The sequence below is a fragment of the Cyprinodon variegatus genome, unplaced genomic scaffold, assembly GCF_000732505.1.
Source record: "Cyprinodon variegatus isolate N-32 unplaced genomic scaffold, C_variegatus-1.0 Scaffold86, whole genome shotgun sequence".
Lineage (NCBI taxonomy): Eukaryota > Metazoa > Chordata > Actinopteri > Cyprinodontiformes > Cyprinodontidae > Cyprinodon > Cyprinodon variegatus.
Window position 1 is genome coordinate 138,600 of NW_015150539.1, and position 23,775 is coordinate 162,374.

The 23,775-nt window shown below is 36.0% G+C and overlaps 3 protein-coding genes across 3 annotated transcripts in view; all 3 read left to right on the forward strand.

The window, feature by feature from the left end:
- Positions 1-811, forward strand: part of LOC107083854 (forkhead box protein N5-like) — a 7,866-nt gene extending 7,055 nt beyond the window's left edge. Inside the window, exon 8 of the mRNA XM_015373356.1 lies at positions 792-811. Within this exon, the coding sequence (XP_015228842.1) occupies positions 792-811 (20 nt within the window). The remainder of the gene's footprint in view (positions 1-791) is intronic.
- A 947-nt stretch (positions 812-1,758) lies between these two features.
- On the forward strand, positions 1,759-13,641 carry LOC107083866. Its single transcript, XM_015373369.1, has 6 exons — positions 1,759-1,831; positions 2,250-2,402; positions 6,693-6,905; positions 9,837-10,051; positions 10,762-11,087; positions 12,384-13,641. Exons 1-6 carry the CDS (start codon positions 1,788-1,790, stop codon positions 12,576-12,578), a joined length of 1,146 nt encoding a protein of 381 aa, XP_015228855.1. The 5' UTR covers positions 1,759-1,787; the 3' UTR covers positions 12,579-13,641.
- Positions 13,642-16,712: 3,071 nt separating this feature from the next.
- On the forward strand, positions 16,713-23,626 carry LOC107083864. Its single transcript, XM_015373368.1, has 7 exons — positions 16,713-16,805; positions 17,280-17,422; positions 18,396-18,617; positions 18,994-19,011; positions 19,252-19,472; positions 19,622-19,947; positions 23,120-23,626. Exons 2-7 carry the CDS (start codon positions 17,280-17,282, stop codon positions 23,318-23,320), a joined length of 1,131 nt encoding a protein of 376 aa, XP_015228854.1. The 5' UTR covers positions 16,713-16,805; the 3' UTR covers positions 23,321-23,626.
- Positions 23,627-23,775: the final 149 nt, after the last annotated feature.

Sequence of the window (23,775 nt, forward strand, 5' to 3'; positions counted from 1 at the left end):
GCTCGCAGAGCACAGAGTATTAAGTTAAAAGTTCACTGTTCTTTTGCTATTGCTTTGCCTCGTCTGTTCCTGTTTGGCTGTGACGCCATCCTGGAGAGAAATATCAGCTGTGCTGCTTCCATCAACACCCTTGTTTATAGATGCTGGATATTGGCCTGTTTTCCAGTGTGGTCCTGTTTCTCTGACCGCGACTGGCTGGATGTGCTCTCTTCATCCTCTGACATGGGAGTTGGCTTGGTGCTCGTCTGCCTGTCTGCATGTTTCCTGGATGGGTTGCTTTTTGTGTCTCTGCTTCTGTCTCCTTGAACGCAGTCGGCCTCGGCAGATGGCCGCTCACACTGAGCCTGGTTCTGCTGGAGGTTTCTTCCTGTTAAAAGGGAGTTTTTCCTCTCCACTGTTACTACAAGTATGCTTAGTGTGTATGATCTGGTGAACTGTAAAGTGCCTTGACATGACGTGTTGTGAATTGGCACTATATAAATAAACTGAATTGAATCTATTTTCTGAAGAACCTTTGTAATTCCTTTATACATGAGCATGCCCATGCATTGTACCACAAGTTTGGTTCCAGGTGTTCACGAATACACTTTAATACTGAAAAATGAGCTGAAGCTACAGATATATACCCCCCCGAATAGTATTGTATGATAACCTTCTGTTTTGCCTTCCACACACATGGATTTCTAATTTATACTTTCTGCTCTGGAAGGTTTTTTTGAGATATACTTTGGTTGTCTGTTTTTGTCTTTTTACTGCTGTTACCTTTTTTCTGTTCATCTTGTCTCATACAGGTGTGGAAGCAGATTTCTAAGAGTTACTGTCTCGTATCTTGTCTATTTTCGCTATTTTGTTTTATATTCTCTCTTTTCATGTGGTTTCCTGTCTCTATCTCTTTACGCTTATCCCTTTCTTTTCTGTCTCTGTGTATACGATTTCACTCACTAAATAATTTTCAATAAAGCTCCTTATACAAGTACATGGCAACAGTCATGATTGTCTGCATGTAAAAGCTAAGCTTCAATGGCAAAACAGGACATGCAAATAAAAGGCACAGGGAGGAGGAGTTGCACTGGTTTGGAGTGTCAAGGTCCGTGCGGACTATGACTCATCAGTTGAGAGAAGTATAAGCAACAAGGAGATGTGTAATATACAGATATCATACTTAATTTTTTCCCCTACTGATTCAATGTTGTTGAAAGAGAGGCCCTTGGAAATGTAGCAGTTTAAAGGTAGGTCTGGGCCAGTGATCACAAGCAACTACAATACATTGCCTCTTTTTTTTTTTTTTTTGTCAGCAAGGTGGAGTTACAAACACCATCTTTGTAAGGAACACAAAACTATTAAATATCACTTCCAAAAGTTAAGTAAAGTTGAAGCAAGTTTCAAATGCTATATAAGTTCTGTTTGAGTTGTGAAATAAAAAACCCTTTACTGATATTTTATCTCTGTAGTTACTGCAAATGTTCAAGGTCAGAATTTATCACAATATAGATTATTGGACTAGTGCCTAAACCCCCAGTTTGTCTTAAATAGGCCTCCCTTTACAGTAGACCCTATGAACCAACATTCTCCTGGTTTGCGGACAAACTGAAAACATCCATTGGTTCATTTGCTTGCTCCCTTGAAGCCCCAAGGCAAACTGTTTTTAAAGTTAAGCCCGATAGGTAAATCTTTTTCTAATTTGCTAGAAGTCAAATGTTTTTCCGAAATGCAGAATTACGATAGGCGTGACAGTTTTCTTTAGATCTTAAATATGCACTTCCCTCCTCTGACATGAGGATGAAGCTATGGCAAGAATGGCAAGAAGGTGCAACTCAAATAATCTGAACAGGTAATCATTCCATATAAAGTCTTTAATCCTTCTAATAATTAGAGAATGTCAACAGTTTTGTTTGTTTCTTTATTGGAATCAGCTGGGTTTCAGGTCTCTAATTGAATTAATTTTTGATTTTACTTTTTTAACATTTACAAAATAATAGATTTGGATCAAATATAATAAATTCAAAACTTACCTAATTCCCAGCATATTTCATAAATTTGAAGGTTATTGCTGCAATATTCTTTCTACAAGTGAATTGTCCATGTTGTATTGATACTTTGTTTATGATTCAGTCATTAGTACCAACGTACATTCAGCTTACTTTGGTCAGAGTCACAAATCTTGTTCACCTAATGTTTTAAAACGATATTACAATAAAAAAAAAATGTATATTTGATTTCACAAACTCAAAGCCTATTTTTCAAAACAGGGTTTTGGAAATGAAGCACAACCTATTTGGACCACTGATTCTCCTCCTCCTTTATACCAATGCTGCTTTTTGCCTGGGATCCGTGGTAAAAAAAGATTATAAATACCATTCATCTCCCCATTCGTGGGAGGATGCTCGCAGGTTCTGTAGTGGGTAAGGTTTCCTTCCTTAATGTTTAGGTATATTTATATTGCACTGGAGTTTGTGGCATATAAAAATGAGAAATACATGGTACAAACAGTGTCTTTGTAATAAAGGCAAATATATAAATGACAAATTGGTAAGAAGTGCGGCTCATCATGAAATAATTTCAAAAGTGCTATGTGCATTACATAATTCTATTGAACAATTTTGTTTTCTTTAAAAATGTGAATGATTATTTGTTCATGTTAACTAAGATTCTGTGTACTGTATCTGCTAAATCCAATCTCTAATTCTTTCATATGCTCCCTCATGACTGTTCATATTTCTGACATCTCAGTATGACATATTCTATTGATTTCTCCACTTCACAATTATCACAATTACCTGTAACATGCTTTCGTCTTTTAACAGTGTAGAATTGTCCTGTATGCCCAAATCTTTATCTCGCAATCAATCTATTCTACTTTCTAATCCTTCTTCCAGTTCTTATTTCTCCTGCTTTCTTTTTGATTCTATAAAACCGTCTTTCTCCATCTCACCTTTTTTTGTGACTCTTTTTCCAACTTTTGTTTAATTTTATATATATATATAATGTGTGTGTTTGTGTGGGTGTGTACCAGCAACAGTTCCCATCAGTTTAACCCATTTCTCATCCAAAAGGATGCCATAATTAACAGCCCAAAACATTTTATCTTTGACTAAAATGTTTCTTCTGTCACCATTTTTTTTTCTTTTTTTTTTTTTTTTTTTACAAATGCTCTGAATTTGTTTAGCCTCTTTTTTTGTTGTTGTTTAGTTTTACATCACACCATTAAATTTGCATCTCCCTGCACCTTTACCATTTCTACATCTCTTCATCATCTCTTCATTTCAATATTACTTAACGATCTTCTCTTTGAATTTTTCTCTTTACTACTGTTGTGGCTAAACAAAGACAGACAGTTGGAAGCAACACATAATGTTATAAAATATTCCCTGAGAAAGTCTAGCTTGTTTTTAGAACCAGTCTTTTTATCCCAAACACTCCCGAATAGGATAAACAACCCATCACCCTTAGACACCTTTTAGCCTTGCAGCAGTGGTGCCTGAATGAATGTGACTCAGCACTCATAAATCAATATATGTAAACAGGAATTAATAGCAGATAGAATTTTTTTCCTACCATACTTCTCTCTCTTCCTCTGAACTATATTCATCCAGTTCCATTTTTTTCCCCTCTGACTGTCATTCAATCTCCTTTCCACCTTAACTCTACCCTGTCCTCTTCCACTAGCTATTCATGTCCACTCATGAAAATCTATATCTTCCTAATTTTTATCTTTTTCTGAAAAATTCACATACCAGTTTATGCCAGTTTCACCTGGAACCAAATGAAAAATGTACTGGTGTAGTTTTGAAAACCATGCCAAAAGGCCACCAAACCTTGATGGGTAGCGTCCCCTCCCACCTTGCCATCCACGAGCTTGAGCTGTTATTTTTCCTTTACTCCTTAAAGAGGCATTACAGAGGTTTCTGATACTGCCACCTGTGGCCAAAACACTGCACTGCAGCACTCTTCTGTTCGTTCTCGTAGCACATGCTCTTACCTACGAAGGTTCTTTTTTTACTTTTTTCACCTTACCTGGAGTTTTCATTGGTGTCTCAGATGAGATGGATTCCGGTTACTTCTTAGCATCCAATAATAAATCTATGTTGAATATAACGCTTCGATAGTTTGCCAGATTGGACACATTTAACATGGACGCGCTTGACTTCACATTCACCAAAAAGCGCAGGAACTTCCGGCCCGAAGTAAATTCTTATAGATGCAGCACTAAACATCTGCTCATCAAAAAATGTTTTAGTTGTAAAGTGTCACATAAAAAGACTATTTTTAAAGATATTTATGTATTTCAGCTCAGGTCAATTTATTTCACCTGTGAAGTGGATAAAACCCAATATCCAACTTTCCTGTATGATCTTATTTATAACTTTTTATCCCCTAAACTTCGAGTAGCTGTTAACAGGCATGAGAAGTTTTAACTTAAACATTTACTGTAGTATATGTTTACAAAAAATGTGTTGAAGAAAAACTTACACATGAATATGTATTGTAGGATTAGGATTCACTCTGTGATAATGACCCATTGAGCCTACTGACACAATCTGAAGCCATTCAATAGGACTGATAACTATTAATTACCACCATTTATTGGGATGATAACATCCAAAAGGGGCTGCAAACAGCCACTTAGTATTTACTATGTAAAAGAACACAGAATCAACATGATGAAGAACCCTATAAACGATGAACAGGTTCCATTTATTAGAATAATGTTTTTAGACTTCATCTTCACCTCCTGACAGATGATTTCACCTAAGAAATAGACAGATAAAATAAACTCATAATGTTAACATGGTCACAACAGGCTATGGCAAGCCATCTAGATATGTAGGCTATTAGTTTTACTGAATATGTATTCCTGATATTTGAAGAAACTTTTTTCCTTGTCAAAATGACCATTTCAACCAAAATTAAATTTTTCAGATCTAGAATAAACACTCTGGATGTGAAGAAATTGACTTCCGATCTCAAAATTCCAATAAATAAAAAAAGAAATGTAACTTTATTGATCTTACACTGAAGAAATGTATCTCTGCATTTAACCCATGCCTTTGGGGAGCAGTGGGCTGCCATTGTGCAGCACCCAGGGAGCAGTGTGGGGTTAAGGGTCTTGCTCAGCAACCTATAGTGGAGGCTGAACCAGGTACTTGCAACCTTCTTAGAGCCTAAGCACACTGCTATAACGCACTCTCATAAATACATATTCAGTCAAGCTGATAAATGTTAAAGTGGCCACTTAAAATGTGTTAACACAATATATAAAAACGTAATTCTTACTTGTATAATTTTTTATTTTTTATTTTCTGAAGTTCAGTTTCTGTTGCAAAAATGTAGTTAAGATAATATATTATTAAAGTTCGGTTTGGGAGTGTTATTTTCAACAGTAAGATCCTTATTTAAGTGATCTACAAATGGAACCACAGAGAGGAGATTGCTTATGATAAATGTAAAAATGGCTGACCAGAGCCATATTAACTCGGGCACTCTATTTTGTAGCTGTAGAGCTGTTTGTCTGTTTTTTCTTTTAATTTCATTGTTAAAATTTATAGTTCTAGTGTGGTGAAATAGGCACTTCCTGTTCCCTGTTGTCATGGTGACTCGTCGAATCAGTGCGTCATAATGGCTTTTCATATTTGTTGCACATATGCTCAACTCTGAGTGATTCTACTTAGAGTTGATTGAACTAATTCTTAGCAGCTGTTGAAAACCGAAAACTCAAAAGTCCCGAACCTAAGCCAAAACAAACCGAAGTTGGTAAAACCGCCTCCTGAAAAAAAAAAAAATAAGTGGTTTTTTTATGCACAAAACCACAACAAAAATCTTACTAAATCAGGAAATAAAACAGTGTGATTGGCTGTAAGGAGAGCGCAGACAGAGAAGACTGAACAAAGCCTGCTATTGATAAGGTTAGCTCTTTGGTGAACGTTACTATGGTGACTGAAACAGAGGTTGAGCTAACTCTCTTTGTGAAACGGGAAGCTCAGAGTTTCCGTAATTCAGGTTTAGAAAACGAAGAGTTTTCATGTGACTTGCTTCTTGAAATGGACCCCTAGTGACTGACTAGCTTTTTATGGTTTTCACAAAACTACATCAGCACCCTCCTAATTAACTCAGGTAATTAAATTGTGTGATAAATTTTAAGGAGGGTATAGAGAATACTTTGTGTTTAAGGAGGAAAACCTTCTCCAAACCTGATTAGCTTTAGAGAGAAAGTTACTAGGGTAACAGAGGTTGAGGAAACTCCCTTTGTGAAATGAAGAACTCCCTGATGATTTCAGGGCTAGAAAACGTAGAGGTTTTGGTAAACCTGCTTTGTGAAACAATCCTCTAAATTAATACTTTGGGGTTTGTTTGGAAAGTATTTCATAAATTATCACATCTTAAATATGCGATTTTGAAAAAGTCATTGAGAGACACCAACCACATATTAAAATGTGATTCAATTAAAATATTTATCTTGAATTCAACATATTCCTCCAGTTGTCAGTTTTAAATCCACTGTGTTGCTCCAACCCTAACTTCAAAACCATCTGCTCCAAAAAACATATAAAAACATAGCCACACATAATTTAAATTTTTGGTATGCACTTAATTTTACAAACTAAATTCATCAACTTGCACACATTCTGGTATTTGACTTTCTAATTACTATTGAATGTTTGTTGTGTTTTTATTTCTTTTTTCTGTCCTAACAGAAAATTCACGGACCTGGCCACCATCTATACACACTCGGACGTGAATAATCTGGACATCCATTATGACTTCTGGATTGGTCTAAAGAGAAGAGGCCCACAAAGCAATGAATGGGTCTGGTCCAATGGTCTGGAAAACAATGTTAATAACTTGCTACATAACAAGGAAAATGCGACTGGAGACTGTGCCATGGTCAAATACAATGAACAAAATAGGTAATGCAACACCACTCTTTACATCAATGTTTTTACTCATCATATATTAAAAAACAAAATCCCTCTACTAATGAATTTTGATTAGAATGCTGCATTATTTATCAAAAAACAAATCAAAAGACTTGAGCAGAAAGAGAGTGGAATCTTTGACCATTCTGCTGTGCACTGCTTAGATGGTTTCTAGATATGAAAGTTTGTTGCATTCTCAGAAACAAAAGGAAATTAGACTCAGGTACAAGATCCAGATCTTGTAATTATGACTTATGATCTCTTAATCATCAAGATAAAATGTCATAATCATGAGATCAGAATTTCATAATTATGAGTCAAGAGCTCAAAATTATGAGATGTGAGATGGAGGAACAGACAGACATCATATGGCGAAAGCGAGTGCCCTATTGGATTTAATATGTTTTGATTTCCTCTTAGGTTTGAGGCACTGGGAAATACAGAGTTTACTTCATATGGTTATGTCAACATTTCACAGGTTTCTTAAGTCCTTGGGTTTGTTTTGGTAAAAAACAACTCACTCTGATCTACTGGTAGTTGCTCTCTTCCTTGAGAAGCAAGTAAAACAGTGCATGATACTACATGGCCACAGGTTGATAAATCTGAAATGCACCCAGGCTGACTTGATGATGATTCTAAAAACTCTCTGGTAACTGCTCCAAATCCTAGATCCTCAAGGAGTGTGGCTAAGGCTTCAGAAATGTCTAAGATGATGTCTAACTGTTACTACATATCGGACCTTGATGACCTTTGGTGACCGGCAACTTGGGTTGTCCTACTATAACCCTGAAGTGAAATCAGTGACTGGAAAAAGACAGTTTCTTAGAATTATAAAAATCAGAAAAAAGTGACCAAATATAGAGAACATGGTAACTTAAATAATAAAAACCCAAATAATAACTTTCCCATATATCCATAATCACTTAATGAAATAAGAAATCATTATTAGACCAGAGGGATATAAATGATGAATGACCTCAATTTATAAACTTTAAACTTGTTGCTTTAATTGTGAAAAGTCAGAGCCACCATTGCTACCTTTTTTAGATTAGATTAGATGAGCTTTATTGATCTCACAGCGGAGAAATTCACTGGTCACATATTGGCATAGTAACTAAAGAAGGTGCAAACAAGGAGGAAAAAGGTGCATTAAGAATAAACAATATATATATATATACAGTATATCAAGATAAATAAGGATTAAGGTGCAAGTGTACATGTACCACACACAATGAAAAACGAAATAAAAATAATAAAAATTAAAAAAATACAAGGGAGTAACACAGAGATTTGAGGTGTCATATGTACAATCAGGATGGCTTATACACAGGTGGATTGACTTTTACATTAAAGTATCATGGTGTATGCGTGACTTACTGTATAAAAACCTAGCGAGAAGTGGCTTTACGGACGCTCTCGAAGTGGAACCAGACTTGACTTCAGTTAAACGATCCTGTTCTCATAATTATGGCATCCTATCAAATGATTATGAGATCTTAAATCATAATTATAAGATCCTGATCTCGTAATAATGAGATACCTTTGTCTAGTTTTATTTTGTTTGATGAATGTAATGAGCTTCCACACAAAGATATACATTAAATGGACAAAAAAGAACAAATAAATAAATGTAAACAACAATTAGAGTATGCAAAATGGGAGATAAATCTAGAATACATCTTAATTAGCTTCTTTTTATCACCTGTTTGTAATAACCTTTTCTTTTATTTTGACTTTTCAGTGTTTTTTTGTACACTTGAATATTTTTATCACCTTTATATTGTCCTTCCTTTTTTTACTCCATTTCCTCCACCCTATTCATTTCTGCCTGTTACTTACCAAACACAATGAAGGGCTTGTCTTAAGGGCACAGCTTTAGCCTATTTGTTGGTTTAGACTGCATAGAATCTGAATGCTACCATGTCAGCCACAGGCACAACAAAGTTCTCTACCTGAGGTTATTAGTAGGTTATGCTTAAGCATCTAGCAAGTTTATTTGAAAATAGAGCTGTGATTTCAATCTTTTTTTGTTATGTATATGCTCTGACAGAACTCTGACCCCCAAATGCCCCTCCAGAAGATTGAAATGTCACAGGACCAGACCACTTATGTATAGTAGTTAAGTGAAAAAAAGTGAAAGAAAAAGAAAAAAAAGAAACTCATGTACAAGTACACTAGCAGATACAACAATTTTGCTCAAATACAATTGCTGTGAATAAATCTTACAGAGACAAAAATTATCTAAGCAAAATGTAACTATGTAAAGGGTACATGAATATTTAATTTATTTTTTGTTAAGAAAATATCATCTGTTCTATTTTAGAAAGTAAAAACGCTGCTAGGAATCATGGTCAGAACTTGAGCAACTGATGTAATTTCAGAAAGATAGAGGAGGCCATTTTAACTGAAAGCAGCCATTATAGGGGCCAATAAGCAATAAGTGCTTCCATCTTTTGTTTAGGGCTTAAAGTACCTAAACCTACAATGTAATATGTTTTGATGTCCTGAATATTGCAAATAAGCAAAATACTATGTATACAGTGAGGAAAATAAGTATTTAAACAGCCTTTTGAACTGCAACTGTATTTTGTAAGTTCTCCCACTTAGAAATCATGGAGAGCTCTGAAATTGTCATCGTAGGTGCATGTGAGAGTCATAATCTGAAAAACAAAATCAGAACTCCTGATGTATGTTTTTTTTAAACTATTTATTTACTTGGTACAGTTGCAAACACACACGCGCGCGCACACACACACATACATATATATATATATATATATATATATATATATATATATATATANGACTGAAAATGGAAATCTATTATGTTTTCTTGAAAACATGTATACTTTGACCAGCAGTATACATCATGAGAGGAAGAATATATATTTCAATTAATCTAAGTCTTCTGTCTCTTTAAAGGATCTATATCCGAAATTGTAATGATCACAGGTTCTTCATGTGTCAAAAGTCCAACCAGTTGAGCCATCAGTTCATACCAGAGGCAAAGACTTGGGAAGAAGCCTGGCAGTACTGCAAGTCTGAATATTATAATCTGGCCAGCTTTACAAGCTCCTTTCTCAACGACTTTCTCACTGAGCAGGAATTTCCAATCTGGATTGGAATGCACAAAGATGGTAAATGATTACTGTTGAAACCAGACAAGTGCTTTAACAATCACATGTTGAACTAATTCACTAATGTCCTTTGCAAAGGTATGATCAACTCTATTAGTTTTTGTTTTGTGTTTTACATCTCACATTGAAACCATTTACTTATACATACATCTTTCCTTTTCATGACGCATTTTAAAGAATTGCATGATATTTAAAAACAAGCTTTTTGTAATGTTAAAAAAAAAAAAAAACATGCACAACACTGTTCCCCAAGAGAGGTGACGCCTATTAAACGCGCACAAGAGCATGCACAAGCCCATTTCTTCTTGTGTACACTGTTTAAAAGTTGCTGTCTGCATTGCTCATACAAGCTTACTTTCCAAAAGAAGATTTGCAATTTTTCCACTATGTAAGACTCACCACCAGTAAGTGAAAATGGGCACGAGCACGTAGGACAGTCTTACGTAAACATGTCACCAGAATGATTGACCATTAGGACCCCTTTTTTTTATGATCCACTCGGGTAAAGAACACCCTCCACTATACCTTACATTGGTTAGTTTTGAGGAGGGCACCCTACAGAGAGCATTGATATGCACCAAATGCTGTATGCTGACATGAAAACCATTTCATATGCCTGAAATTAGGCAAAAATTGGGTCAAAGGTTATGCAGTGTTGTTTTAAGATTGCTAAACTCTTGCATGCAATAAATGTTAACTTTTTTTGGCAGAACAATCATGGAGCTGGACCTCAGGAGTCTCTGAATATGATAGCTGGTCAACAGGAGAGCCGAGTACTGAGGGTGACTGTGGGTCTATCTCCTCGGTGACAAAGATGATGGCCCCCAAAAACTGTACTGCTCGTTTTCCCTTCCTCTGCATCCTAGACAGTGTGGTTCTGGTGAAAGAGAAAAAGAGCTGGGAGGAGGCACTGGAACACTGCAGAGGCCTCCGTTCAACCACAAACAAAGATTTCCGCTATGATTTCCTCAGCCTGCAGCCCAATGACCCACATGACTTTGTTTTGAACAAGGTCATGCAGGCTGATACTGAGGAGGTGGGTTCATTGATAAATAGAGAAGTTTATACATGGGCTAAGCCGAAGAGGGAGGTTTAAATCTTAAATCAGTTACTAAGATGATTGTTTTTCTGATTTGAATTTGCCATGTGCAGCCAATAAGTAGAGCACTAGTTTATTACAGACTCTTACATTGGAATTACCCTTATTTACATAAGGACCAAGGATGCAGGTAAGGGTTTGAGCTGTAACTTAAAAGACAATGCCAAAAATGCATCAAATGGGAGGGAAGTATGTTAATGTCATCAAAGTAACAGAAGGATAAACTCAATATATATAAAAAGGATAAACTCAATATATATAAAATTATTTCAGGATTTTTAAAAAATACTCGTACTCGTACTCGTCGTCTCCCGCTTTATCCGGAACCGGGTCGCGGGAAAAAAATAAATATAATAAAATAATGATCCTACTAAGCCTCACAAAAAAACAAAATAAAGAGGGGCCAACAGAGAGGGTAAGTTGCATCTCTCTAATCTCTTTATGAAAGAAGAAAGAAAAACTTTAGACTTCCCTGATCTCTCTCTGAGATCACCTTTTACTGCCTCAGCCAGCATATAAACCAACCCATGGCATTTATTGCTGTGTTTTTCTTTTCTTTAGACGTAGATCACATTATATGTTTTAATGTAGGCATATAAACAATCTCTATCAGATCTTGTTTGAGATGCTGCACAGACTGTCTTTGCTTTATAGAATGTATTATTGTTTTTTAATGACTTTTCATAATCTATCCAAGTCCAATGTGGGAAATTGTTTTAATATGCATATAGCACAGAGGAAGAAGTAAAAAAATCTGCACCCAGCCAAGTCTTAGCCCCTCTATACACAGTCAGAGTGACATGGGAAAAAAATCTGATCGGGGATCAAAATGTCGTATGCAAATGATGTGTTCCGGCCTTTATTCACAGTACAGTATTTTCTAATTAGAAAGGCAACATTTTGTTAAATCCCTGAACATTATTTTAGCCTGCATTAATACCTGACAATGTCAGGTTTAGGATTTTTACTCTGGGTTTATTTGTATCTACATATTTAATAAATTCCTGAATTTTATGTTTAGAAAGAGGAAAAAGGCACATTGGCAGGATTTGCTAAAAAAATACAAGAGTTCTCAATCCATCTTTATAGAAATTACTTTCCTTTTCATTGTAGTTACATGCATGCTAAGAATGTAGAAGTTGATAGATTCATTTTACAACATTATTACGGCTTAAAATAGAGCTGCAGCTGAGGCTTATCATTGGAAGTTTGGTTGTTTTTTTCCCCCCACAGGTTTGGGCTGGTCTGCGTTTCCTGGCTGGTGAATGGCTGTGGGTGAACGGAGCAGATATGTTGTACACAAACCTGCCCCGCTGCCCCACCCGTAGGCAACACTGTGGGATCTTATCCAAGAGCAGTGCTGGCAGCATGGAGGCCAGAGACTGTTCAGAAAGAAAAAACTTTCTTTGCTACAGTTATACACCGTAATGAGGCTACCATCAAAAGAATTGAATATTGCAACATATGACACTACAGTACATCTACATATATGTCATATTTAAAATGTTATCTTACACCAAAATAAACGCCGTTTAGAAAATTTGAAATATGAATTTTCTAATATTTAGAATCACTACATTATTGTTCTATTATAGTTTATAGAGATAAATGCTATCAATTTACGCTTGAAAAATATCTTTTTTAGTCAACCTTTTCCAGTTATTTGGATGTTGCTCAAATAATAGTTTCCTGTGTTTGTAAAATGGGTTTTTCAGTGATTATTTGACTATGAATCACCAAATTTTTGGATACATTTTTAAAGCAATCCCCAGGAAGAATTACAATACGAAGTAATGGATCAAAGATTTGTCCATACAGAAGATGAAGTAGATTGAAAGATCTCAAAGAGAAGACATTATACCCTGATCTAAAGCAACACCAGAAAAGATGAGAAACAATGTGTTTAGCATCAATCTGGGAAGAATTACAAAGTCATTGTGAAGGCTTTGGGAGAAACATTATTCACTTATGGAAAAGACATGGAACAGTGGTGAACCTTTCCCAGCGATGGCAATCTACTGAAAGGATTTCCAAAATTGTATCAGCTCATCATGGAAATGGAAAAAAGTAAAAAATCAATACTAATGATCTGCAGCCCTCATTGGCTTTGGATAATGTCAATTTCAAGATTTAAAAATACGAAATAAGCTGGACTGAAATTGGAAAGCTCAAACTGAAAAATAACTGTCCAGAAGAGAAAAAAACCCGGTTTAAAATTTGTTCCCAAAAAAACATCTTGACAATCCCTAGAGTTTGGGAGGTTGTTTGTACAGATGATGGAAATATTGGACTCTTTAAAAGTGTAGTGCATTTGAATATAGTGCAAACTAACAGAGTGTAGCAAAAGAAGACTTTACTGACAGTCAACAAGATGCTGTTATTGAGATTTTCTGCTTTGTGCCTTAAAAACTGTAACATTGTCAATGTCCTGAAAATAGCTTTATAAAGAGGTAATTTGGTTTGGATTATTTGCTTCTTAATAAATAAAATAATGAAACCCATTTTTGTATATGGAAATATCTTTTTGTTTTCTACTTGTTTAAAGATTTAGCAGAAAAAGCCTTTTCACCCATGTATAGAATAGAATAGAATAGAATAAAACAGAATAGAATAAAATTGAAAGTCCCTTGATTGTCCTCCAAAGGGGAAATTGTGGAGTTAAAGCAGCACAAGGTTAAAGCAGAAGTGGTCACACAATGTGGACCTTAGAAGTGTGTAAAATACCAGAATAACTAACAGATTTAAGAAAATATACAAAGAGGTACTGTATTGTATAGTTTTTTTTTAACAATATAAATGATCTGCTCCGGAGAGTAAATAATCAATAACAGCTGTGGACATTTTTACAGTAATGGATATGTGATAAATTGTAGCAACTATCAGAGATATGCACAATGAAAGCAGCATGTATTTAACTGACTGAGATAGAAACTGCGCAAAAGTCAGCATGAATGGGAACAGGTTGTTAAATTAGTGGGAGGTTTGGGAACACTATAATTTCTTTTCATTGAAGACCAGATTCTGAGATTAGCACACTGCCCACTAAAACCATTGTGGAACAAACATGCTTCAACTTATTCAGTCTAAATTTGCTTTAGTTGTAGTCAAGATGTGGATCTATAGAGTCTGAGGGTTCATCCAGAGTTTCAAATGGGGTTTCATGGTTTTTTGCAGTTTTTATTTTGGAAAAAATGTTGGCAAAGCTAAATATCTTTTCTTTTTTCTTTGTTTAATCTCCTATAAATCAGACATGGTGAAATTTAAAATAGTGGTTCCAGCTGAAAAATATTCCTCAATGCCTTTCTGTCATAAAAGTACAAACAACTATATTTCCGATTTATAGTTTGGGAGCTGTACTTGCTTAAAAACTCATATGTAATATCAGGCTGAATTTGCTCCTAAGACCATCTATTCTTAAGGGGTGAAGAGATAGAGGTAGTGATAAAGAATTATCCACTGTTCTTTATCATCCTAAAAATAAATTGAAAAGTGTTCTAATTTATGGTTGAACTCTAATCCAGGTTTCCAAAACCCCAAAACTAATACTTGGATAATTACTTTTTTGTATTGTAAACAGTTTTTTTTTTTCTTCACAGTGTTAGAGTCCTTGAGGCATAGATAAAATTGATCTATTTGAAAACATGGAAATCCAGACAAAAAGGCTGTTGAATGATATGTATTTTTGATTTTGGTTGCTTGTGTTTTGTTTATTTTGTTTTTTTAGGGGAGTATCTGATTTATTTGTCCTTTATTTCTATGCAGAAACAGATTACTTAAAATGAGATCATTCCAACGTACTTAGGGGATAAATAAACTCAACAAACTTACGACTACTATTAATACAATAAATGAGAAAAACAGTATCATACTGAAGTTTTAAGTCAATACAACCAAACCACAACAGTTTTCTTAAGTGTTAACAGACTAAGAGATTGTGTTTTTGCTTAATAAGCATTTAACACAATTCACATTAAACTGATTTTAACGTTAAACAGCTTGAGCTGTTATGTAATGTCTAAAACCTTAAAAACTTGAATAGGATACATTTTAATTTCACTGTGAAATTAAATGAACTTGCTCACGCATCAAATTAAGCAACCTTCTTTTATCCTTAATAAAATAAAAACATTTACCATTTCTTCAAATGATTTGGGCGTAAGTATTTATACTCCACAGCAATTTTTGAGGACTTCATGAATCTAATTTATTCTCTCCGAACCCGCCGGACCGCTGGCGAAAATTATAACGGTAACATTTTTACCAATATAGACATGTTAAACATTGTTGGAAAGCTTAGATTCTGCACAATTCAACCATCAAGTTCATTTTATGGACACAGCGAGCACAAAAGCACAAATAACACAGATATAGCAACATGTCAAAATGTAAAAATGACAAAGCAGCCACAACTACATACCTTTGAAGGCGTCCAGAAGCCGTTTTATAAATCAAAACTTCAATTGTTTATACTCCAATTGTTCATAAGGGTCCACAGATTAAAAGTAATCCAGTATATTCTTAATAAAAATATAAATATATTATGATGTACTTTAAAACCGGAAGTTTTTCAAATATATAGTTTTATGCATATTTTTTCATTTGATTCAGAATTTCTGGAAGTTAAATTAGAAATTGCTACTAACAAGAAAAGTTGTAAATCCTAAGTATGAAGTAAGTATAAATATCCTTGGTGGGACCCATAACAACTTATCTTGTAATGGGAGCTGGCCTGGAAAAAAGGCCAAGTTCAGTTTTCTTAGCCTAAAAAAATTACTTAGTGTAGGTAAACCTGTTATGATTCTGGCCTGTCTGCCTGCTCTGCTCTCCCTGTGAGCAATCAACTCCAGCTGCTGCCTGCTGAGCAATCAGCAGCATGTCTCTCAGCTGTGTTATAAGTTATGAGGCAGCCTGGGGCAGGCAGACAGGGCCAGATAATTGCAAGCCAACAAGCAAGCAGTATCCACTACTTCATGTTACCTGACCAAGTCTTCGCTTCACAGATTTTCCCTTTTGCCTAGCCCTCATCGGATTTCTCTGCCTTCTGGACAACGACCCTGTTTCTGCCCCTTGACTTCTGCCTCCTGCCAAGCCCCCTGATCACTAAACCTGAGTGTGGCTTCCAGGACCTAGATTCTGCCTATTGCTCCAAGCCACCCAACTATTGGCCACTAAACAACAGTTTAAAGTATCAGTCTGCTCTGTTCAAGCTGCTGATCTTGCTGAAGGGAGGACTCATAAGATCAGTAGTTTTGTTGGTTTCATGCTTTTCATTATTTGAACTCCTTCAAGCCACTAACCTAAATCTCCCTTCTCAGTAATCCCTGGTGGGGATTACTGAGAATCCCCACATCCACCTCCTCGGTGGATGTGCTCCTGAAGTCCTGAGTTTTGAATAAACTGTTTAAAGTCCTTATTCTGTGTTCTGGCTGAAAATTTGGATCTTCTGTCTGGATCATTACAACACCTTAGTTTGCATATTGTTTTCTCTGGGAAAACGATTTCACCTTTTCACCCTGTTCAAATGGCAACTCATCTAAGCAAATAATCACTTCCAAAAAAGGAACTCAAAGCAACAAGACCTCTAGTCTGAGCTTGGCGGCTCATCCGGCAGCTGACAAGAAAACACTTTACTAAAGGGATAAATTATCAAAACAGGTAATTACACCAATAACACAATTTTGTACTTAAAAAAAAATGTCAGTATTTTTTTCCTCTGCGTGTTTAAGCTCTGTTTGAAAATAACTTAATTCAAAAGACGTGTTTCTGTTCCCGCTGCTTTGTACAGTTTTTCCATTCCTAAATAATAATCTTTAGGTTTTTGTTTTTTGAAAACATGTACATACATGCTTTGTACATTTTTTTAAAATCACCCTCTCTTAAACAATACTATTTTGAGCCTAATAGATTTCATGTAATTGTACATGACTTTTATTTATGTTTGTTTTTGTAATTTGCTACAATTATCTATCGAGCTAATTTTTGGTTCAGTGTTTTTTTTTATTTTTTATTTTTTATGCCGTACGTGAATCAATTTGTATTTGATATTAATGATTGATTGATGTCACATCTATATATCCCCTATCATAATACAGTATAGTCCTATAATCTGTCCATATTCTAATTTTTGAGATGATGAAAGCCCTTTCCGGAGTGTGGATTCTCCTCCTCCTCAGCAGCGGCAATGTATCTGGCCTTAATTCAGTGTTGGTGAGAGATCATAAATACATCAACTATCCAGCCAGCTGGGAGAATGCACGACACACATGCAAACGGTGAGCATTCTTCTCAGTCTTGTTAACAAGTTAAACTTTTCATTTAGAAGCCATTGTGATGGCTAGCTTTGTCAGTAAATGCAAGTTTAGATAAGCATTGAGAAATATGTTAAAGTAGACAACTAGACTCTGACGTACTATTTTTAAACTGACTTTACCAATCAACCTAACTAGAAGCTTGATTGTTATTAATTAGCAGAATCATTTCTATTTCTGTCAGAGATGATCACACCCGAAGAGAATCATGTAATTTTAGATAAAAAAAAAAAAAAAATGTCTCAAATGAATAAAACCACAACTCTGAGGCACATCAGTTATATGTTCAGAAATGGAAAAATGAAGGATATCAAGAAAAGAACACTGACCCAAAACATAAAGCTAAAAACACCCAAGAAAGGTTATGAGGAAAACATTGGACTATTCTGGGGTGACCTTCTATGAGTTCTGACTTAAATCCTAATTAAGCATCTTTAGAAGGAGCTGAAACACCTTTTGAACCTCAGACAACTGGAGGAGTTTGCTCAAGACAAGAGGGCCAGTATACTTGCTGAGAGGTCCAATATCATTATCATGTCTGTTGAAGAATTGATGAACAGTAATGTTTGAATTTAATTTGATAATGTTAATTGAAGAAGTGGAATGTAAAATTTAAATGTTAATGTTAAATATATTCCACTGAAAATATTCTCTATAAAAGGTGCTCCGATGTAGAATAATAAAAAGCAAAGTAATAGCATTAAATGACCCTCTGAAGAATTAAGCTTTGGCTGTTTGCTGTGTGAGAAGCTTTCAAAGTGCCAGGTTGTCACATGTTTAATCTACATTTCAATCACAGCCTGCTGTTTGCTGTGATGATGTTCGTTTATCTTGGTGTTACGTTTAATAAACCTACCTACATGGTTTTACCTCTGCATTTATCATCAGTGAAAGTACAAATGGATAAGAGTACATTTTGTCTTCTTCCTTTCCAAAGCTACTACAGTGACCTGGCCACTATCTACTCAGAGGCAGATGTGGAAGACCTGTACTTTCAACAATACTATGCCTGGATTGGCATGCAGAGAGATCAGGCTAAATGGAGTGACATTCTCGTGTCGGATCACAACTTTGAGTTACTTCATCTTTGGGAAGACCGCAACCCACCTTACATTCCTGAATGTGTTGCAGTCAGCCACCATAACTTCTTTTACCAAAGGTAGTGCTAGGCTGAAGTATTTGTTTATGGATAGGCATTTCATTATTTTTTTTTATGCAGACTAGATTTTTAAGTAAATTGCAATTACTAGTGCATAGTTCATAATATATATATTTTTTATTTAATGTGAAACATTTGTGAAAATTAATAAGCTGTGGAAATACTTTTTGACAATACCAACACCAAATAATTATGAATAAATACAAAGGAGGACTAAAAACACAAGCAACCATGGATCATGATACGTTTATAGAAACTTCTGAGTGACCTCAGTTTTCAGCATAACTTGTTCGCATTTATAAGCAGCACTAATGATTTCTTGTTATCTTTCTTTCCTACATTGTTCTGGGTGGCTGGTACTTTGTACTACTGGCAGCAAACCAATAATTAACAGGTATGACACAACTATATTACCAGTGGGTTTCTCAAGACTGAAAAGAAAGTTATTCATAAATTACTTTTAAGCATCATTATTATAAATCAAAAGGGTGAAAAGTTGTATATTTTATTCATCAAATTCTTATAAAAGCCACATTCTAGGTAAAACCTCAGCTATGTGTGGTTAAAAATGTGCTATTTAATAAATTGAATGTTTGTTTTTTTTATGTTCCCTGCTTTATGTTTTTCTTCAAAGAGTATATGGCCTGAATTGTGGAAGTCACCACTTCTTCATCTGTCAGGACAATCAAAATGGACAAACTGATTATATCTTCATACCTGAAGCAAAGAACTGGTCTGAGGCTCAGCATTACTGTAGCCAAAACCATGAAGAGCTGGCAAATATCCCCACCGTGAGTCTGTCCACCACTGTCCAGAAGCAGGACTTTCCCATCTGGATTGGACTCCATAAAGATGGTAAATGCTCTATTTGTCTTTCTGTCCGTCCATCTGCCCATCACACTTTATGGTCACAGAAATTGGAACAGAAAACAAACACAAAAAAACATCATTTCAATGTTCTCTTTAATGCAAAGGTGTGTGAGTTTTCTGTATCTGTTCTGCAGGTGGATCATGGAACTGGAATGCAGGCTCCTCAGAATACCATAGATGGGCATTAAATGAGCCAAGTGCCATAGGAGACTGTGTATCCATCTCCTCTGAGACAAATAATATGTCTGCCCAAAACTGCAATGCCTCTTTTCCATTCCTCTGTATCTCTGACAATGTGATCCTGGTGAAGGAAGAAAAGAGCTGGGAGGAGGCACTGAAACACTGCAGAGGACTCAAGTCATCCAACCACACAAACCTTCGATTCGATCTGCTCAGCCTGCAGCCTGGGGAGGAGTCTCTGTACATGATGGCAAAGGTCATGGATGCAGATACTGAGGAGGTGGGTTAACATATCAGGGCAGTTATTTAAAATCTAGAAGCTACAACTCCTAAATTCTTAAACTAATCTTACTTTTTAGATGTCAGGTTGCCACACTTGAGGCATACCTTTACAGAAATAGACGGCCTTCATATTCACTTCTAATTCAATCCAAAATCGAAAATTATTTTTTCCCTCTTGCGCTTGTAGGTTTGAGTATGTTATGTGTCACTATCTCTACGGGGTCTCCTTATTTACTTCCATTCAATCTTCATTCATTTGTATGGCCTTACCCAAACTCTTACCCTAAGCCTTACCATTACCATTCTATTGCTTACCCTAACTCTAACCTAAATTAGATTAAAAACTTAGTCCTTAACTTAATCCCCCCGAACCAAAAAATAACCTTTCTTCATGAGAACCAGTCAGTTGGTCCGTGTGAGGAAATTGACCTGGGAAATTGGTAGGCTATAAATTTCTACAACGCAAGCTAACAAATACATGGCCACATACACACATTCACAAACAATTGAGTATATATGTAGATATGTACCTGCAGGACAGTAGATCTTGAGGACCAGGGTTATAGACCACTGGCGTAGTGGTTAGAGCAGTGGGCTTGTGCTCTGAGAAGGTAGCAAGTACCCGGTTCGATCCCGGGTACTTGCTACCTCCATTCTGGGTTTATGAGCAAAAACCCTTAATCCCTAAACTCTTTGGGGAGTTGTGGCCTAGTAGTCAGGACATTGTGCTTGGAATCCAGGGGTTCTGAGTTCAAGCCCGACTCCCACAGACTGCCTCTCTGGCTCCCTGAGCAAACACCCTTAACTACAAACTGCTTCCAAGCCCCATCCCCAAGGGGATGGGTTAAATGAAGAGAGTTCATTTCGTTGCTCTGTACTATTGAAAATGTAATGACAATAAAAAGCTGGGGGGAAAAAAGTAGTATTTCAAACCAACGAAATCTCTTAACAGAGTGTTACCCTGCTTAGAGCTACAATTTATTTTGACAGAGAGCATTTACCTGATCCTTGCTGACCTCCCATATTCTAGCACCAAACCCATTTTAAGTTGGCAAGACAGACCAAGTAGCCCAAAGCTGTCTATCAGCTGCCAACCAGGCCTACTGAAATAGGCATTACCGATTTGTGTAATGATTCTACCACCTGCGGCCAAAACAGTAGCACTCTTACATAATGTGTGTTTAACGGTGGCTCCTCTCCAGACTTATTTCATTCAGATAATATTTTAACGGTTAAAATGGCCGAAGGGTGTTGTTTATCCCTTAGTTGTTGCTGCAGTACAAGCAATCTTTAAAGACCTCCGATTACATTTATGAACCATTAACCAAGTCTGTTTTATGATCTTTATAGATCTTAGGAAGATAACTCATACGTAAATCCAGTGTCCACACACATGCTTCTTTAATTAGTATACTTTTAGAAGGGAATTAGCAACAGGAAAATTAAGCAATTTTAAAGACCAAAGATCACAGCTAACTCTTTTTTAAGGCTGATCACTATTGTCTGTAGGAGACGCTTTGGATCTTTTGGGGAGCAGAAAGACTCATACCACAAATGGAATCAATCTTCGCAGATTGATTGATTGACTGATTGTCTTTATTGATCTCACAGTAGAGAAATTTACTCATTACATCAGCTTAAATAGTCAAAGGAGAAGATGACTCTGAATTTCCTGGGTTAGGGGTTAATTCATTTGATAGAGTTCCTCTTTTGAATAGCAGTGCACCAATGTCTAGGGCAGTGTCACACTTATGACTTGATGTGATGTTTCAGCATCAGCTCACTCTTTAAGCAGGTTGGATCGCCTCTCTGGTACTCCCGCTGGTTCACAGAGACACAGTAGTTCATGGTATTTCTTTCTCCTTCATGATCGCAGCAAGCTCTATGAAGGAGTCAGGGCGTTCTTCTGCAGGTTTCCTAAAAAGAAAAAGTCCTGTTGCTTGCCCTATGGCCAAAGTTTCTAGTAACTATTTTATTTTGATTAACATTAAAGTTACATTTATAGGTTACATTTGATATTCTTTCTTATACATTCATCATAACAGAGTATACATGTCAGGGTTAGTTGTGGTAGAGGACCCAAATGCAGAGGCAGAGAGGCTGAGGAGATTTCTTGGGAGTTTAATGGGTCAAAAACGGTAACAAAGGCAGGAATGCAAAAATCCAACTAATAATCAAAAGCAAACCAGAACTATGGAGACATCTGGGGAAAACCAAACACGAGGAGCCAGGGAGAGACAAGGAACATGGACAACAGCATGGGAGGACAGCAAAGACAAATAACCAGCAGTATCTATACTTCTTAAGTAACAAATGTGTGTACTTTTGACACCGCTGGTATTTTGGACAACTATTTTAACATTGTTTCTTTACGGATTTCCAACATTCCTCATTAAATTTCGCAAGATCTTCCAGGCTATTAGTGGAAACAACCATCATCTGTGAGCTCTCAAGCATGTCTGATGTAATCGGAGCAAAATCTCAGGAGGGCAGTTAAAGGGGCAGGGCAATCAACCTTATTGGCTATGTGAAATCAGCCTATGCCAGCAATTGGTTGTTTATTCTGTCACTGAAAGTGAAGACTTGCAGCACTTTTAATCTATATTTATGAACATATTTATCAACTTATTTTTAACTTTATTACTTTGTAACTGTTATTGTAGAATAAGACATGAAATCTATACTTTTTAATCTTGTTGTAGAAGAAGAGATTAAATCAACATCTATACATTTTTTTACTTGTGATTTTAAGACTTGGTTACACATAAGTGGAGGGGTTTGCACAGATCCTCTCTGGTACTCGGCTTCAAATGCAGAGGTGTCAATGCTCATACCCATTAGGTGATTCACTTAATTTTCAGAGACTGAACCAAGTTGAACCTCTTCTGTTTGTTCATATCAGCAGACATTCTGAGAGAAACAAATTCCAAAACTAATTTTTTTCAAATAAACTATAATTCATCTGTTATTATTCCTTTTCTTAGACATTCTTCATTTTGTGTGCATAATTGTCAGAGCTGGAAAGGCGAGTAGAATCACTTTGCTTCCAAAGTGTTAACCAAAATCAATCGACAGGCAATGCCAAAGAGCATACAGATAGTCATCAATATATCTCCCTGGCAGTTCTCATAGTCTTGAAATAATGCCAGATGAATATTTTGTTTCTCCAGGTTTGGACTGGCCTTTGTTTCCTAGCTGGTGAATGGCTGTGGGTAAATGGGGCAGATATGCTGCACACTGACCTGCCCTTCTGCCCTACTCAACAGCAGAATTGTGGAGCCCTATCCAAGAAGGATGCTGGCAAAATGAAGACAAGGGACTGTTTACAGAAGAAAAACTTTCTCTGTTACAGTTATGCATCCACCCATTAGTCTCATTGAGGAGGTCAACATTAGTGGCATTAAGGATCAACTCTGCAGTAAAAAATAAATAATCTATACTTATTCATGAAAAGAAGCAACCAAAGATTTGCTTCAGAAATTTAGCAAGAGATAGCCCTAAGCTAACACATCTAGGTATGGATTGCTCTATTAATACTATGGTTAACTAGTGGTGAAGAATTTTTAAATTAAATATTCTGAATTATTTGGGTCTTTGTAGCACTACTTGTATAGCTAATAAATGTGCATGTGCATTAATGTTAATAGCACTTATTATTTTACAGAAAAAAAATAGTTCAAGATGTATGAAGCTCTGTAAGCAAATCGATGAAAAAATAAAACTTATATACACATGTTTTGGTCTTGATATTTTATGGGAACTTACAAAAAAGGTAAGGTTAAAGCATGAGTTGGCACCAATTATTTCTAAAAAAAATGGGGGCAGC